The sequence below is a fragment of the Microtus oregoni genome, unplaced genomic scaffold (genome assembly GCF_018167655.1).
Source record: "Microtus oregoni isolate MIOR12 unplaced genomic scaffold, Mior012 000032F_ref0000030, whole genome shotgun sequence".
Classification (NCBI taxonomy): Eukaryota; Metazoa; Chordata; class Mammalia; order Rodentia; family Cricetidae; genus Microtus; species Microtus oregoni.
The window spans coordinates 9,196,120-9,215,322 of NW_024543091.1; the positions used below are offsets into that span (position 1 = coordinate 9,196,120).

At 45.0% G+C, this 19,203-nt stretch overlaps 1 protein-coding gene across 6 annotated transcripts in view; it reads right to left on the reverse strand.

Moving 5' to 3' along the window:
• Window positions 1-9,947: 9,947 nt before the first annotated feature.
• The window catches only part of Cilk1 (ciliogenesis associated kinase 1), a 65,512-nt gene continuing 56,256 nt past the window's right edge, over window positions 9,948-19,203 (reverse strand). For all 6 annotated transcript variants that reach the window (XM_041679412.1, XM_041679408.1, XM_041679409.1 and 3 more), the window contains 3 exons: window positions 18,537-18,665; window positions 15,363-15,485; window positions 9,948-14,524 (listed from right to left, as the gene is read on the reverse strand). In XM_041679412.1, coding sequence (XP_041535346.1) covers window positions 14,370-14,524; window positions 15,363-15,485; window positions 18,537-18,665 — 407 coding nt within the window. In that variant the 3' untranslated portion in view covers window positions 9,948-14,369. The remainder of the gene's footprint in view (window positions 14,525-15,362; window positions 15,486-18,536; window positions 18,666-19,203) is intronic.

The window sequence follows — 19,203 nt, forward strand, 5'->3', positions numbered from 1 at the left end:
TCTGTATAGGAAGCTGATAGCATAAAGGAGACAGAAATGGGAGGAATGGGGCACAGGAGAAAAAGGAAGGGGCACAAAGAGGTTAGCTGGAGGTGGATAGTCTCCTAGGGAAGGAGGGAGGGAAGGGAGGAAGCTGTGGGGAGTGGGGAAAGGCCACTTTCATCCTTCAGCTCTGGAATTCCTGAACACAGAGGCACGATAATTTTAAATCTGCATTCCCTCTTGCCACAGAAACATCTTTTTTTTTTTTTTTTTTTTTTGGTTTTTCGAGACAGGGTTTCACAGAAACATCTTAAGCTCTGTACACGGTTGCTTTCACTGCTACACTCATCATTCTGCAACATGTGAGCTGCTCTTCTCACTCCAGAAATTCTTTCTCAAGAGAGATTGTCCCCTGAGAAGGTAAATGTCGTTCCAGGTGAAGATTGAAAATACAAAGTTAAGCTGCTGTCTGGAGAAGCGAGAGAGAAAGAACCCATTAGCACCCATGTCTTGGTTTCCAAATAATACAACCCATGAAGAAAAAGCAGGGCTCCTGTGAGCGAAGACCACTCTGTGCTCCGTGATGACCAGAGAGTGAGGAAGTCTCAATGATGAAAGAAGCACGTTAAAGGCCAAGGCATTATTTAATGAGATTCCCTGGCCACATTTGGAATAATCTGAGAAAAAAAAAACAAACAACAAAAATAAAACAAAAAAGACATAATAATGATGATGCCAAAAGAAGGGAGTAAATAAAAGCTGTTTTGCAGAAGAACTAGAGCTAATTAATGAAAAGTCAGTGCTAATTAAAGATAAAATTACAAAACCACCAGTGTTCTAATGACTTATTTTGGTAAAGATCATAATGGATACTGAAAGTTTGAGGGAATGTCTGGATATCACCCTGGATTTCCTGATTATTATGAAGAGAAAAATGTATCGGGTATCTTTAAGACAGAAAAGCAGAGAGAATTTACCAACTACGTAAACCTTAAACTTAATTTCCAAAGGAGGACATTCAGACGTCCTCCTGTTCCTTCTGTTGTGACACTGAGAAGGACAAAGTAACACCAGAAAAACAAACAAACAACAACAACCCAACACAAACAGTCCTGCAACCGCGAGGTAGAAACAGGCCTATCCAGAACAGGGGACATTCTGTGAGCTAACAGCCTGGACTCAAGGTCAAAGACATGGTGGGAGACAGGTATTATTCTCAGTGAACTCTCTTGATGGTTTCAACACTGTCAAGATGTTGAAATAGGCTGAGAAACCATCGGAGCTTTGGAGAAACCGAGGAAACAAGTCTAAATACAACAGTAGATCTTTGGAATAGCAAGAGGACCTCAGTGGAAAAGCATTGTGAACCCCTAATACAGCCTGCGGTCCATTTACTCACGCACCAGTGACTTTAGTTCTCGGTTGTCGCGGTTATGTAAGGCGTTAGCATGAGGGAAGGGCGGGGGCTCTACAAATCCAACGTTATCCCCGAGTAAGGCTTACAGACCTCGTTCAGTGTACTGTGACATGCTACTAAAGGTTCTGCACAAGACAGACTGCTTTGATGATATCAGCCTGCTAATTTTGGTGGGTGTGATAATCCTTCTTGCCAGAAATACTTATGTGTGGCACTCCCACGGGAAACAATGTCTGGATTAAAATACTCCAGCATATCAAGAAGAGGCAGGAGGCACACCGAACAGGATCAGCATAAGCTGATTACTGTCAATCAGGGTAGGGTTGCACACATAGAATTTATGCAATGTTTTGTTTGCTGGTATCTGAACATGTCCATAGGGAACTAAAAGAATAGAAGCAAAAACAGTAGGCAAGGAACCACGGCTGCCAGCTGGGCACCAGGAACAGAAAACTCGCCTAGAGGGTGTATAATTAATAAAACTGGCAAAATTAACGTTAATTCTCTTTGTCCTTCGTAACCAATAGATATCCATTGGCCATGATTCAGAAACCAAGGGTAACATAAGGGGTGTGTGTGTGTGTGTGAACCTTCCGTTAATTATACTCTATTTTCAAAGAAAATTCCCAGACAGGAAGGATTTTTTGCCTGAATGGGACCTGCTGTAATGTGGATGGGACCTCAAACTCCAGCACCGGCGAATACTCATCTCACGGAATGCAACTATTCCCCTCGGATAGAGGACGTCTTGATGGCTTTCTGACTCTGAAAAATGAAAGCAGCACAGAGCGGCGAGGCTAGGTCCTCCTGTCCTCTACAGTGTTCTGGGCATTATAAAATGTTCAGGATTTGAGAACAAAAGTGTTCTCTTTTATTGTTGCGTTTCCTCTCACACAAAACGTGAAGGAAAGAACAAAACCTTAGCCTTGGCTTTCATATTGTCTGTTTCTTATTCTGGATCCGGGGAAGCCGGGGCCATTCGTTTGTAATGGCATTATCCTGGCAGGGCAGAACTCCTCAAATTCTACACACACGACCGTGGTCCGCACCGGGTCACGTGAGGGTCTCGAGGCCGGAGATTCTCGGGGTCTGCCTTCCGCCGTCCAAACCGCCTCAGCAGAGCTGCCGACCGGCGTCGAGGACACACGGGAGGCGGTGTGGACACCGGAAACGGATGCGGCTGTCACCGTAGAACCAGGGCACAGAGCACGCCACGCGCAGACAAAGCCGAGGGCGGAGCTCCAGGAAGGCCTCACCAATCCAGACGGCTGCGTTTAGCATACTCCGCCCAGCTACAAAGCATTCTGGGTATTTTGAAAACAACCTAAACTTAATCACTTTTACCTTAATAGAGGAAGGGAGATAAAATTCACCTTTTATCACGAGAAACGATTTAGGTTTTGTTATAAAGTTATATGATGGCTAAGAAGGCCAAGCAAAGTCGACCTAGCTGAAAAGAGACAAACTTCCATGGGTTTATAAAGCCGGCACGTTTCCCCGTTCTCTCGGATGTGAGGGCGATCTGGCTGCGACATCTGTCACCCCATTGATCGCCAGGGTTGATTCGGCTGATCTGGCTGGCTAGGCGGGTGTCCCCTTCCTCCCTCACCGCTCCATGTGCGTCCCTCCCGAAGCTGCGCGCTCGGTCGAAGAGGACGACCTTCCCCGAATAGAGGAGGACCGGTCTATCGGTCAAGGGTATACGAGTAGCTGCGCTCCCCTGCTAGAACCTCCAAACAAGCTCTCAAGGTCCATTTGTAGGAGAACGTAGGGTAGTCAAGCTTCCAAGACTCCAGACACATCCAAATGAGGCGCTGCATGTGGCAGTCTGCCTTTCTTTTGTCCCTAAAAGCCTAAATTTTTTTTTTTTAAGGGATATATTGAATGGGATATATTAAATGGGCACATGTTGATTAAATTAAATAAATTTATTTAAATAGCCCTGCTGTTTGGGGAGTCTTGGAGATCTTCTGGGTTTAAAGGCGTGAGCTACCCCACTTAAATGCATTGTTTTTAAAAGCAATGTTACTAGGAAAATATTATACGTGAAGGGGCACACCCCCAGTAGCTGTAACCGTAGTAGCCAAGAAAGTCATCCCATTTAACAAGCCAGACTCGTGGTGAGAGGGGAACTTTAGAGAAAGGGTAAGAAAACCCGAAATGCTGGAGGAGTTCAGAGTATTATGAAAGCTTGAGATATTAAAATGGGGGGGGGGGGAGGATAGGAAAATTTACACTTTTCTGTAGCATTTAGAAAAGCAGGCCGACTTTGAGAGCTGCAGGCATTCTGAGAAGGTAAAGCCTTGTGCCGCCATTCATTGTAAGGCTAATTACTCTAGCTTTTTAGCACGGCTTACAGTACCGCCTCCCTAGGGTGGTCCTATATCCAAGTGATTGACCTGGCCCAAGTAGAATACCAGGTCTCCACCCAGAGGAGAAATTCTATTCTCTTGATTAGGAGTTTTTTCTTAATATGCATCTATTGGTATACACTAATATACACCCCGCCAAGAGGTAACCCTTAATTATTAATATCTGGCCTCTGGCAAGAACTTCGCTGCCAAGAGGCCCCATTGTCATGTCTGACTTTTATTTTTATTACATTACTAATTATTTATTTTTATGTTGATGGACTTTGTCAAGTTGGGAGCGTAGGTACCAGCCCCTCGCACCTATCTCAGGCCCCAGGTCTGGTCTGGACTCCAAATCCCAGCAGGCCAGGTCCTGACCCCTCCCTGGAGGTGGAGTCAGGACCCCTTCACTTCACATCCCCCCCCCCCCCCCCTTATTTAAACGAGCAACCAAAAGAGTAACAGGTGGTCTCCCCTTTCCTTCCTCCCGGTGGTCAGGTTCCCGCGGCTTCTCGGTTCCCCCTCGGGGCCACCCGAGAGCACAGAACTCCCATTAAACCTGGATATTTTAAAAATTGGCTTGATTGGGAATTTTGCATCGACAGGGAGCTCGTATAAGGAAATATTCCCAACAGACTTCTTGCGTATGTGTATGTGTGTGCACCACATGTGTACCTGGTGCTTGAGGAGTTTACAGGAGGGTGTTAGATCTCCTGAAACTGGAGTTCCTGATGGTTGTGAGCCACACATGGGTGCTGAGAACAGAACCTGGGTCCTCCGCAAGAGCGGTAAGTGCTCTGAACCACTCAGTCATCTTGCTAGTCCTTCGTTTCTGGCTCTTAGCCAAGAAGAAATAAACTGGCTACTTTTCTTTGGGATCCTAACCTAGGCAATGTCTACTTCCTGTTCTCATCAGCCCCTTTAAAGAGGTAACCCTCACTGCCACTCGGAATTGGAGTGATGACTGACCTTGCTGCTTCCAAAAGATTGGAAGCATTGGGTGAAGGAACTCTAGCCAGTCTGACAGGCCCCGCCCTTCCCCCCACCCATTCCCTCCGCCTTGCTGAACTGTTAGAGTCCTGAAGCTAGTCTCCAAGGTCTATTCCCTTATTTTCTTTTTGTCCACTTCCTCCTCCTGAGGCTATCAAGTTCCAGCTGTTAGGAAGCTCCATCCTGTCCCACTCCTCCCATTCCAGACCCTGCCCCTGTGTGTGTGTGTGTGTGTGTGTGTGTGTGTGAGAGAGAGAGAGAGAGAGAGAGACAGAGACAGAGAGACAGAGACAGAGAGAGAAAGAGGGAGAGAGAGAGACAGAGAGAGACAGAGACAGAGAGACAGAGACAGAGAGAAAGAGAGAGAGAGAGAGAGAGAGAGAGTCAGTGTGTGTCTCCCCACGCTCAAGAGGTTCTCGTGTTTTTCTCATTCCCTGGGAGTTGCTTAGTTCATTAAACCTGGATTTTTAATTCTGCCTGATCTGATTCATTGCATTGGTGGAGAGACTTAATATCGGGGTACAGAAACCTTTCACCAGCTATTGTTATGCCCAAATCCATGAAGTCCCCGCAAAAGCCAACAAGGAAACCTAGTCCCATATGTAAAAACAAAGAGCCTTTATTTAATCAAGTTTGCAAACTCAGTCTTTCGCATGTCCAATGTATTGGAATAATCGGAGAGCCCCAAGCTCAATTAGAATTGGGTTTTTATAGTAGTAAAGGTGGGGAGTGAGGGGTCTCTGAGGTTTAGGACCCCCGATTGGCTGACATTTGTCTGGGGTGTCCTGGTGAGGTGCGCTGGCAGGTGATCCGGTCTACAGTGGCTGGAATCTTAGGCATTTCCTTTGGACGGTCTGTTCTTGGGTGGTGCTCTTCTGTTTGTGGTTCTTCCTGCAGCCAGGTATTGCTTCAGGGTAAACTACTGAAACTCAGACCTCTTATTAAATTTATCGAGGGCCAGAGTTCTACTCTGGCAGGTGATAATGGTTGGAAATAAAGAACTTCCTAAGGCTGACCTGCCCATACTTAGCTTATCATGGCTGCCCCCACACTATCACAACATTAAAGTCCAGTGTTAGGGTCCAAGAGAAGCCTCCAAAGAAGACCAACAGCCACGTATGCAATAACAAGAGTGCTTTATTAATTCCAACATTGGGTTGGCACTTGGTGACCCCCAAAGAAGGTCATAAGCTCCTTTTAAGTGGAGCTAGGGGAATTCCAGAGAGGAGGGATTAATCTGGGGCTGGCTGATTGGTGGAGGAAGGATTAGCATGGGGGCTGATTGGTGGAAGGTGCTAGTGGTTCCAGGGAAACAGTAGCCGTGGTGGCTCAGAGCCATGGAGCTCATGTCAGAAGCTCTCAACATCTGGACAATGGGACTCATCAAACAACAACCTACCAAGCTCTCCACTGAACTAAGGTTATCTTGGCCCTCGCCTCAGGGCCACCCCGTGTTCCCCTATGGGCCTGAACCCTTTTGAGTTGCTTTATGGCAGGCCCTTTCTCCTTAACCATCACCTCCCAGTTCAAACTCCTCCACTGGCGGGGTACCTACCCTACCTCTCCCTTTTAAGATCCCTTCTCTGTTCACATGCTGACAGTTGTCTCCCTGCCCTCACACCAGTGGACCCTAATGGCCCTAAACCTGCCCCTCTCTCCCCAGAGGACAGAGTACTCCTCAAACAGTTAACTCCTAGGTCTCTCGAGCCTTGATGGACAGGACCTCACATAGTAATCCTCACCACCCCCTCGGCTGCCAAGCTCTTGGGACACCCATGCTGGTACCATCTCTCCAGGCTCAAGCAGGCACCTACTCAAGACACTTGGTCTGCCCAGCAGACAGGACCTTCTACCTTCCAGTTTTCCAGGATGCCACAATGAAGGGCCTACTTGCTCCTCATTCTGGCACACTCATCTTTATCAATAACAATTTTTTTTCCTAGCCACCTGCCTTCTCATCTCCTCCAAGGAACAGCCTTCTCCGGGATGACAGTTCATGGGATGCCTTTCCAGCAACACCTCGCTAAACGTGGACACCTGGCTCTCCCCTTCCCCACGCTACCCCATACCTGCAGGAAGTAGCCAGATTTGAGTCTATGCCCTTTGTTCCTGAGAGAGCCTAAGTGTTTGTCATAAATACCATTCCAATTTTCTGTCACCCCTATAGCCAAAGAGTCTGGAATGTTAGGCCAGGAGCCTAGGCCCCAGTCCCTGGCATCTATCTCAGCCCCCAGGCCTGGTCTGGACTTCAAATCCCAGCAGGCCAGTCCTGACCCCTCCCCGGGGGTGGGATCAGGACCACTCCCCAGGGTACTTAGGTGATCCCCCAAAAGAAGAACACGTGGTTCCCCCTTTCTTCCTCCCAGGGCTCGCTTTTCTGCGGCTTCCCGTTTCCCCCTCGAGGCCACCCGAGAGCGCAGATCTCCCATTAAACCTGGATATTTCTTAATTCGGCCTGTTTTGATTTGGCTTGATTGGGAATTTTTGCGTCATCAGAGAGCTTGGTTAGGAAATATTCCTAACATTAGGGTCCAAGAGAAGCCTCCAAAGAAGACCAACAGCCACGTATGCAATAACAAGAGTGCTTTATTAATTCCAACATTGGGTTGGCACTTGGTGACCCCCAAAGAAGGTCATAAGCTCCTTTTAAGTGGAGCTAGGGGAATTCCAGAGAGGAGGGATTAATCTGGGGCTGGCTGATTGGTGGAGGAAGGATTAGCAAGGGGGCTGATTGGTGGAAGGTGCTAGTGGTTAGGGTTCTTCCAGTAGCAGGGTAGAGAAAGCTCTCTTTAGTTTTCAGGAGACTGGGGGACACCTGCTGAGCCAGCAAAGGGATGTTGTGGGCCTGCTGAGGCTGCAGAAGGGACCATGGGATGCCTGATGAGCCAGCAGAAGGCTGTGGTTTTTCTGAGGATTGCTTGTTTAGCTCTGTCCCATTTTAGTGAACAGAAACTAAATCTTAGATTTCTGTCAGGCTACTAGGGGAGCCTGGTCTGCACCTCCCATCCCCCACATGCCCCAGCTCTTTCACCAGCAATTGGTAGTCCCCTTTTGGCTCATCTATTAACATGTCCAATGAAAATTAAACACTTCATCCTAACATGGGGTTTCCCCCTTTATATTTGCCTGTGGCCACTTTGTCTCCTCTATCCAGAGGCAGTCTTTTGTCCCCCAGGACAAACACCCCTTCACTATTTCCCTTTTGTCCCCCAGGACAAACATCCCTTCCCTATCTCCCTTGTTCCTTTTCCCTTCTATTTCCTGCCTTTTGTCCCTCTGGGGTAAATAAATTTTCTTTGGTTGAGAACTTGGCCTTGGGGGTGTCTTGTGCTGATTTTGAGATCCCTTCATTGGGTGTAACAGTTGGGGTACCCCTAAAAGACCCTATCATCTTTTAGTCCTATCTAAAAGACCCCAAAAGTGCATCAGTGGTTTTGTACAACTTTCAAGTGTAGGGAAGAATGGGTGTCTGGAAACAGACTTAAGGGAGACATGCAGAAAGTCTTTCTCTGTCCCACCAGCCAGTTTCCAAATCATAACACGGAGACTTATTAATTATGAAAGCTCAGCCAATAGCTTAGGCTTATTTCTAACTAACTCTTACATCTTAAACTAATCCATTTCTATTAACTTACTTTCTGCCTGGTGGCTTTATTATCTCATCTCTGTATGAAGAGTCCAAGAATAAGAAAATAAAAATGTAGATTCTAAAAATAAAAATGTAGAAATAAAGAAATATAAAGTTATAAGTCTAGGAGAACAAGAACAGACTATCAGCAGCTTTCTCAGCAGATCAAGGCTCAATCATTCACAGTGAGCTATTTTCTCGGATGCTTGGGAAGCCTCCATCAGTTTAGATCATTTTACAGCTGGCTGTTTTATTTACAAGGTCAGAGCTTCTCCCTGCAAATTGAGATTAGTGTCCTAGCCATCCTTGATAAACGACAGATGTGAACTGAGTTAACCTTTAAGAGACAGAGATGTGTGACCTCTGGGCTAGGCACAGTCTCTGTTATAGGAAACTGGCACCATTTAAAGTGGAGGCATGTGGCTTCAGTATACATGCCTGGAGGTACCATTTTCCTTAGCAAGAATAAAATCCTTAGTGAGAAATAGTCGTGCAAATAACATCTCAAATGGACTTAAGTCTGAGGAATGGGGAGTGTTATGATTTTAGCCACAATTAAGGCTGACACTTCTGGGTTCTAGGGCCATGCATGTGCAGACAAGCCCTCAGGCAGAAGTACCTCGGGGCCCCTTGGATGTTAAAGGACCACGTGTGAGCCACGTGTGATGGTGTTGCATCATCCACGTATGACTCAGCTAAGCACTTGCAAGCATGTGTGAGCCCCGTCATCTGTGTATGACGTAACCATGCGCTAGGTAGCCCTTAAAAGCTGGAGGCACCCCATCTTCAGCTCTCCTCTCTCTCTCTCTCCCTCCCTCCCTCCCACTTTCTCTCTCTGCACACTGACCTTCACCAGGCCTGTACACCTCCCCCAATAAACTCCTAAGTGGGTTTGTTGGTGTTCTGTGTTTCCTTCTCACTCATGCCAGGTAATTTCAGGGAGTTTCATCCCTTGGACTGGAAAGAGACATATCAATCATTTTTGTCTTTGTTTATATTTTTGTTGTGTAATAATTTCCTCTGAGAACCTTCTATCTTTAAACTGCTTATGCCACAGGATATTAAAGGGGAAGGTGAAATATTCTATTCAAGAAGCTCATTAAGTTCAGGAAGTAAACAATTAAGAGGTTTCCAGAAGTCCCTAAAAGCAACCAAATACACTAAGCCCCTCCCTATCCACACACATATATATGTGCAGTAAGACCCACTAAGCCACTTTCAGACAAACTGAGCTGTCTAAAAGACAGCCTCTAGCCAGATGTAGTGGCACTTGGGAGGCAGAAGCAAGGAGGTGACCCTGTGAGTTCAAGGTCAGTTTGGGACCCATGGTGAGATGCTGTCTCAAATGCAGGCCTTTAATCCCACCCCTCAGGAGGTAGAGAAAAGTGGATCTCTGTGAATTCGAGGCCAGCCTGGTCTACAGCATGAATTCCAGGACAGCCAGAAACCTGTTTTGAAAGACCCAAACCAAACCAAACAACAACAAAAACAACAACAGTTAACAATATTTTCTTTTCAGTTACTGGCTAGTGAAACGAACAAAAAAAGAATCAAAACACTCAAATCTATTTTCCTTAAATTGTAGCTTTATTTGGAGGAGAAGTTTCCATATATAATGTTAACACCATCAAACAACTTCGGATAAAACCACTCAAAAAGTAACATTTTGTTTCATAAGGGTCTCTCTTTACTTCCTGTGCTTTGCCTTCTAGTTAAGAGAAGCTCACTTTATAGTCAAATCAGTGGAGCTAAACCCCATTCTGTACTGAGAATATGGGGGATCAGAGGCTTCATCCAGGAGGTGTTCAAGTCACATTATCAGTGTTCAAGGAAAAGCCAATACCAATAAAGACGACACATGCCCCCATTTTGTCTTGATAAATTTACATGAGCCGGTCATCCCAATAAATTAATACAAACATACAGTACATTTGGTTGGAAATTGTAAGAACAATTCTAAAAAATACTTACCCACATATATTAAACAAACACATCGCTACAGTATGCCTAAAACGTAAAACAATGAACATGTCAAAAGTTTTCTTATAAACATATTGCTTCTGATCATACAGTTGAAAGAATCTGTGTCACCCCCCCCCACACACACACACATACACAAACACCCATACCCAAATGGCACAAAGCAATGGCTCAATGTTATGGAAATGGGACTTCATAGGACAATATGGTGCCATTAACTCCAACAGTACTTATACTGGAATTGAAAGTCTTTCTTTGACACGCTTTGGCTTCATATATTCAGGTCTTGGTATTTCTAGAACGTGAGAGTGACGCTCTTAGATGCAGGTGGTCCTTAGGCAAGCACTATGTCTGAAACATTGTTTTAGGATCAGTTTTCTACACTCATGGGACTTAGAGTAGAGAAAACATGATTAACAGTGGTTTTTATACAAATGCAGTTTCCCTTGTCTCTGTGAGGCAAACCCTGGCACCTTAGCACCAAAACTGGCCCCAAATGAGCTACTCGGTACCATTTCCTGACTTGCTAGAAAGCTGGTTTTGGTTTTGGTGGTTTTGTTTTGTTTAAATAATAAATCTCTTTTATTTAAAAAGCATTTGATTTAATGCAGTGTGATTTAAATTTTATCTCGATGGGTGTTTTCTCTGCATTCATAACTGCGCACATGTGCGTGCCTGACCTGACGCCCTCAGGTCAAAAGAGGGTAGATTCCTCGAACTAGAGTCATAGATAGTTGTGAGCCACCTTGTTTGTGCTGGGAAATCTAACCTGGGTTGTCTGGAAGAGCAGTGGGTGCTCCACCTCTGAGCCACTCTCCTGCACCCCCAAAAGCCGTGTGATTGTGAGATCTAGTCATGGCTAGGTGCAGCCTAACTCCTCACTCCTGTCAGTATTAGCTTAACATTGCATAATTCCACAATAGCTAAAAAATACATGCAGCAGGCAAACTCGACTATCACTGTTTAAAGAGGTCTGCTTCCTTCTATAGTACATAGCTTGTATATAATTTCTCCTTTACCCATTTTGATGAGGGAGAGGACTTCTGAGGTGTTCTGCTAGTTCTTTAGAACTTAGTTTTTCGTCATCTAATTTTCTTAGCTACTAGCTGTTTCTTTCATGTAAACCAGTATGTTTAACTCCTCAAGGGACACTTTTGCTAGTAAAGGAAGGAGAGCGAAGGCAGGGCCACAAAACATTAGGAAAACAATTTTAACGTTCCATAACCAGGTAGCTAGGATTTTGTCAATTAAAAAAGAATGTAATGACCTTAGTTAACACTAGCTAGATTACAGAGAATGTGGTGTTAATGATTTATTTGTATAGCTAAGTGGTATCTACAATTTAGAGCCAACTTTCTAGCTAGCTGAACAGGATTTGAGATTATCTTTTTATACATAATATAGAAAAGAGAAAATAAATATTAACCTCACAGTAAAGGACTCATGCCTGAACCCACAGTTTGTTGGTTTTGACTATAATACAGAAACGAATGGTTTCAAGTTGTGCTTGCTTCTACATTTTCTGAAGCCTTGCTGCTAGCTTGCTGACAGGGAAAAACATCCCTATCAAACCCATGCCCACTATGCACCTTCTTTATGCCCCTCACGGTCAAAGTGCTTGGTCAAGTGTATTTTTGAGTCAGATTCTCCAAAGCCTCAATTACTTTCTGATTTTAGGGCAGACAGAGCCCAATGGAAGTCATTACTAATACATCAAAGCTATCATTAACCCATTTATTAAGTTGGACCATACCGAATGTCTGCATTTACCTTACCCTCCCATTTCAACCTCTAGAAATGATCATTCCATATGGTTTCCTTTGCTGTATTTTGGAAATTGTAATCAAAAGAGCCATTTGGGCCCTGGGAGAACATGAATTAATACACCATTGGGGATTGCTATTGCACTCATTGGAGGTGACCCTTCCTTTTGTAAGGTAACCATGAGTGGAGTCAGATGTGCAATACAGAGATGGAAGGACGGGGATCCTCCACATTGTTCTGTCTCCAAACTAGCTTCGTCACTTGCAGAATTGCTGTAAACATTCCTCTCAATGGAATAGCCTGTCCAACAGAGGTCTCACCCTTGAAAGAGACCACGCAAGGTAGGGGTTGAGATGTGGCACAGTCTGGACATGACATTGTCGCAAAATTGACTTCTCAGGTAAGTTGAAATTCTCCCCCGAGTCTTTCCCACGCCTAAAATTGTCCTGAGAAGTTGATTGGATAGTTTAGGAGCTGCCTCTCGTTAGGTGCAGAGAGCTGAATGCAACATTCGTTCTCAGTTAAAAAATGAAATGGCATGTTGGAGCACGCCTTTACTCCCAGCACTCAGGAGGCAGAGGCAGGCGGATCTCTGTGAGTTCGAGGCCAGCCTGGTCTACAGAGTGAGTTCCAGGGCTACATAGAAGACACTTGGCTCTTTTGGACATTCATCTTGGCAGGGATAAAAGTTTAATTGATTATATTGACATATGTTAGGAAATTTTTACAATAAAACAATGAAAAATTATAATAAAAAGATACCTTTGACATAAAAAAGCTTCCCTTTTAAGGGGTTTTAACAAGATTTTATAAAGATTGTATGTGTGTTTGTGTTAGTGGGTGGGTATTTAAACTCATGCCAGTGCCGACAGAGGCCAGAAGAGGGCATCGGATCTCTTGGAACTGTAGTGGCTGAGTCATCTCTCAACCCAGAGTTTTTAAAAATGGAAAAAAGTATGGACCACAGGGGTGGGAGGGAGCCTCCTCTCTGGCTCGAGGGAGGTAGGTGCAGACACCTGCAATGGGCTGCACCTCCCCGCCCAGCCTCCATGGCTCAGCTGACTTTTAGCTAAGTGGTGTTTCCTGCATCTTTAGTCTGCTGTGGGTGAGTTGTGGGTGAGGAAGGCTTGCTGGCAGTGCTGTGGGAAGGTAGGGAAGTCCTGGCTGGTAGGCCCCATGGAGCAAGGAAAGCTCACCTGAACAATGCCTGATGACCACAGTTCCTGCCATCTCCCTCGCTGGCTGTCCCTGCCCAACCCCTCCCTTCACCCTCATCCCAGGTGTGCACTGTGTGAAACTGGAGGACAGTGGAGATTTTAACCAATGGAGAGCAACCTTGTCAGTCAAAAAAAAAAAAAAAAAAAAAAAAAAAAGCAGAAATGTGATAGTTTAGTATGATTATGCTTGGTTTTTATCTGAATATTTGCGACCGTATTTATGAGTGCTATAAAATTTCAAAAAATTCTCTGTTCTGTGACAGCTTAGAGTAGAAGAGTAGAAAGATGGTAGATTGGGGCTGTTAGGCATGTAAAAAGAAGAGTATAAAGATGGTAGATTGGGGCTGTTAGGCATGTAAAAAGCCCTGGGTTTAAAACCAAGCACAGCAGCACTCAGGAAGCTAGAGGCAGGAAGATTCATGCGACCCTCAGCTATTCAGTGAGTGGTTGGTTACATAAGACCATGTCTCAAAACAACAACAACAAAACAATTTCCGCCCCCAGAACAACCAATAAGTGCTGCTAAGAAAAACAGGAGATGGGCCACTGTCCTAAGATCAGTCCAAGAAAGCCTAAAGGGCCAAACGAGCCACATTCAAATGTAGCCACTTCACAATATTCGAATATATCGAGTAATTAATCCCTTATCGCACAGCATTAAACTGCACCCTGTCACAATACTGCAGCAGTATCATATATTTCAAAATCTGTATAAAATATCATGTGGAACAACAAACAAAAATTACGTAATCTTTAAAAAGTCCATTACAAAGTTGACTGTATAAAATGCTAAAACATAATCCATATATACAAAATGTTGTTTAAGAAAATAATGCGACCCAGTTTTAGAATAAAATAATTTTATACAAAAAGAGGGTATTGCATTCAAATCAATATTTTTTAAAAAAAACATTTAAAAGAAATATTGAAATGTGTTAGTTCAGAACAACTGTAAGCATGAGAGCTTTTACACCACCACGCGGTTCCGGTTCTGCAGGTACCATGGGAGCTGAGGGAGAATGGCCTCCCGGCTGAGACAGTCACCGACGGGATGGGTACTTGGAAGACCAGTCTATCCTGCCGTGCACAGGCTGGGCGGCTGGAGGTCGTGGAATCAACCCAGGAGTACTCCTAGGCTGGGTGTGAAAAAAAGGCCGCCCTGGGTGAGGTCTCATGGCCTTCAGGGAAGAATAGCCTGCAATGGAAGAGAAAAGCTAAGCTGACGCACGTGGGACCCAAGCAGGAAAGCGGGGCACAGGGACAAACGTCTGGGGCAACCAGGGGAACATTTGCTTGCCTTCTGCAGGCAACAAGAAATCTTCCAAAGAACACTCGCCTAGTCAGAATCCCAGTGCCACTTTTGGCCACTCTTTTTCTCTCATCTACAATCTGTCAGAAAATCCTGTTGGCCTGGCCCTGGGTCCCCTGTGGACTCAGAATCTGGTGAATTGTTATCAGCCGTTAACAACCCTGGCCTAAGCTATGGCTCCTGCTTCTAACATTGCTCCCCTTTACTCTACTGACAACAATCAGCTGGAGGACACCTGTGCAAATGGTGGTCCCAAGGTCAGCCAAGGACAATCCGCTTAGTCTTTGTACAGGGACTCACTCTCCAGGCTCATCATCCCGGACTTCCTCTAGCTACTCCCTCTGTCTCTTTCTTGCCCCTGTGCAGCCTGTATTTTGGCCTCTCCACTGTTCCCTGGATTTGCTAAGCCTGAGATGCTCAAAAGCCTGTCTACTCAAGGATCCCGTGCCAGTCACAGTGCTCGAGTGCTTGTCTACTAACTTCCTCCCCGTCTTTGGCTTTTTCCTTAGCACTTATGAACAATGGCCTTTAGTATATATAACTATACACACACATTTATGTAATGTAAAAGCAAATGTAAATATGTATTTACATTTATTCATTTCACACGTGATCTACAGACGGGCAGGGAGCGCTGCCTGACTCCTGTCCACACTGTTTCCGCACAAGGCAGCTGTTAGGTAACTACTAGATGACCTTACAGATGTTTTTAAATGTAACTCACCAGGGGAGGGGTCGGCCAGGGGCGCCAGGTGTACCCTCTGCATAACAGAACCGATTTCTTTTTTCAGGAAGGAAGGGATGTAACCTCCAGTCAGTGCGCTGGGACTCGTGGAGCCTGAGCCAACTGAAGCGTGGAAAGGAAAGTCATTACTACAGAAACACACTCGGCGACACCAAGAGTGCACAACAGTTTGTTTTTATTTTTTTTGGGGGGGGGGGAGAAGAATGAGGAGAGTTCTGAGAACGCAATCCACCACACCACAGCCAGAGGCCAGCCCCACACAGTCCACCATACCACAGTCAGAGACGCCAGCACAGGCACAAGAAGAGCCTTCCCCTAAACAGCATCTATGCAGGCGGTTGTTAAACTAAACAAGGAACCTATTTGATAATTTCCATGTTGTTTTCCAAAGAATTTGTTGAAATAGAAGCGGCTGGGCTGCATCGGGTGCCAGGGACGCAGCCCAGCCGCTTCTATTTCAACAGAGTGGCACCCCACGTTGGGCGCCAAAATGTAGGCGGTGTAATAACCAGGCTAGCTTAATATGAAACAGGAAATTTTAATGAAGGAATTGCTTACAACACCAGGGATCCAGCGATGAGCAGGAGATATAAAAAAAAGAGAGCGGAGGGGCTCACACCACTAGATTTATATGTAAATATTAGCCCGAGGCGAACACGCCCCCCATTGGGCGGAGTTTCCCCTACAAGAATTGGTTTAGCCTATTCTGAAACTTTCTTTTTCTACCCGATCCTATGGGATATAATTTATGTCAGTTATACATAAAGTACAGCTGTATCATAATTCACCTAACTGATCGTACACATAGGTAATCTTATTTGTTTAGGTTATACATATAAACCAAATATCCTGTTGATAATTAGAAAAACTAACCAACAATAAAAATAGTTTTAAACTGGGTGGTGGTGGTACACGCCTTCAGTTCCAACACTTGGGAGACAGAGATGCATAGATCTCTGTGAGTTTGAGGCCAGCCTGGTCTACAAAGTGTGTTTTAGGACAGCCAGAGCTGTTACACAGAGAAACCCTGTCTTGAACATATATATACATATATATTTAGATTTATTATTATTGTGTCTGTATGCTGTGTGTGGCAGTATGAATGCCGTAGTGAGCACCTGGAGGCCAGAGGACACCTGCAGGGTTAGTTCTCTCCTTCCACCTTGACATGGGTTCCAGGAATTGAACTCAGGGCTCCAGGCTTGCACAATAAGAACTGTTAGCTGCTGAGCCATCGCATTGGCCCCTAATAAAAATGTCCTAAAAATTCATTGTTTATGTCTACCTGCCATTACTCTTTCCCTCATTCCCTTTCCCTCTCTTTTCTGACATAGAGTCTCACTACAGAGCCCAGGCTGGCCCCAAACGGGCAATCTTCCTGCCTTAGGTTCCCAAGTGCTGAGATTATAGGTGTGTACCATCGGCTCGTTTACATCGTTTTCATCTGAGAGTGGGGTGAGGGCGGACCACAAGCTGCCCTCTTTTGTATTCCAGGGGGTTAATGGTATAATGTGAAATAGGTCACCAGCTAATACAGACAGACGAATGAGTATTTCTAAAACTGACCATTATGACTTAAAAGCATGCAGGGATGATGGAGAATGATATTACTGTCCACTGAGCAGACACAAGTTCCACCTGTGAGGAAGTGGTAATGGTACAGTTGCGTTGTCTTGACAGCAAAAAAGGCATTCAATAATTTCTTAAGTCAGAGTGGGAACATATCCTGGGGTGTACATAGAAGGTTGGTCAGATACAGTCAGTGTGCAGTACTGGTTAATAAGGAGATAGGAAGAAAAACGAGAGGAGAATTTGAACAAGTCTTCAGTGCCCCCCAAGGGGGGAAAATCAATGAACACGAGTGGTGTGGGAGGTCCTTCTGTCTATGTGTTGCTTTTATTGGTTAATGAATAAAGAACTAGCTTGGTCTATAGTATGGGAGGAGGAGGGCAGAGTTAGAGAGATGCTACGTAGCCACTGCTGGAGATAGATGTGCTGAAACTTTGCTGGAAGGCCACGACCACGTAGTGATATACAGATGAATAGAAATGGGTTAAATTAAGATGTAAGAATTAGCCAGTGAGAAACTAGAGCTAATGGGCCAAGCAGTGATTTAATTAATACAGTTTCTGTGTGATTATTTCTGGTCTAAGCTAGCTGGGTGGCCGGGAAGAACAAGTGGGCTCCTTCCAACACATGAGGAACAAACTTCATTCTTAAAGACATACAAATTTAGACACAGGACACCATTTTACATCAGATCAAGACTCACTTTAGTCTTGGGTACCAAATGCCACCAAGGATGAGGCACAACTCCTTCACCTAGCTGGGGAGCAATCTGACAATATCTTTAAAGCCCAAGATGGCACACCCTTCAACCTAAAATGCTGATTCCAGCAGAGAACCTGGTGCCTGTGTGCACAGCAACACGAACACAGTAGTGTATGGTGTGGGGCAGTGCGTGGCAGTGCAGGGCGGTGGGGGAATGGGGTGGTGTGTGGGAGGGAGGACTTAGCTAGACTCTGGGCCTTGTGTTCTTAGGTGGCATGATGGGAACCTGGACACTGTATTCCTAAGTGGAACCTAATGGAAGAAAGGGAGCAGGGAGGGTTAGGTGTACTAGGTGCTGTGGAAGAGGAGCTAGCCCTCAGCAAGGGCTGGGAAACAGCACGGGGAAATTGCACCTGGATATTCAGTATGGAGAACTTTATTTTTTTAAAATGCAAACAGGGGGTGGGTACTGATAACCTGTCCATCTTCCAATCAGAAGGGATTCTGATGCTCTGGGAAGGGCAGGCTTACCAGTTGGAAAGTCCAGTTGGCGTAGAGAAGACCAAACCAACGTTGACCTTAGGGCCAGGTGCCCAAAGCACACCAGAGTGTCAGGGGTCAAATTTGCTAAGTCTTTAAACTTGTTTTTGGCTTTCCCCTGGGTCAGGGACTGCTCTACTTCTCATCTCCCTGAAGGTCAGAGCTGAACCCGTGGGCTACTGTCCAGAAAGGGAACAAGAGAAAAGAAGGGAAGCCCAAGAGATGCCAATGTTTTAGACTAGAAAGGCCTCATCCCACAGTTCTCTATGTACCGTTCCCTCAACCCTACAGCATCCAGAGAACTTGCTTCTGGTCACTCAGGAGGTAATAACCATTACTTACCTGAAGTTATTTTGCTCACTACTGAAACTGTTCCTGAAGATTTTCCAGACAAACCAGAACTGGACCATGGGTTTGATGGAGGAAAGTCCTTGCCTGGATTTGGAAGCACGCCATTTCTTACATTTATTCCTAGTAGAGAAGAAAATGAACTTACAATGCAAAATAAACCAGACAGACAGAAGCAGTGGTACACCTCACAACGGAATATTAGTTAGCCCTAAAAAGAATAGGGCCTTGCCATCTGCTGTGACATGGACTTTAGCCCACAGGAAACAAGCTGACACACAAAGAAAAAGATTGCATGATCTCACTCACACGGGGAAGCTAAAAATAAAAAAAATTAAAAAATACGGAGATTATAAAATAAATACATAGAAATAATTGAAAAAAACAAAACAAAACCTAAAACCCTAAAAACCAAGCCTACAGTTGTTGCCAGGGGGCCCAGGGACAAACAGAAGGGATGTGAAAGTGACAGTCGGAGACCAGAGTAGGATCTGCTATCCCACCATGACTCTAAAAGCCCATTACCTGAGGACCACAGGTAACAAAACTCAACTACATACGAAAGCTCTCCTGAAAGTGTACATTTTTGTTGTTCTTGCCATAAAAACAATTAATGGTACCTCCATGAGAGAGTGGATACTTTGTCACTGTTAGGTCCAAA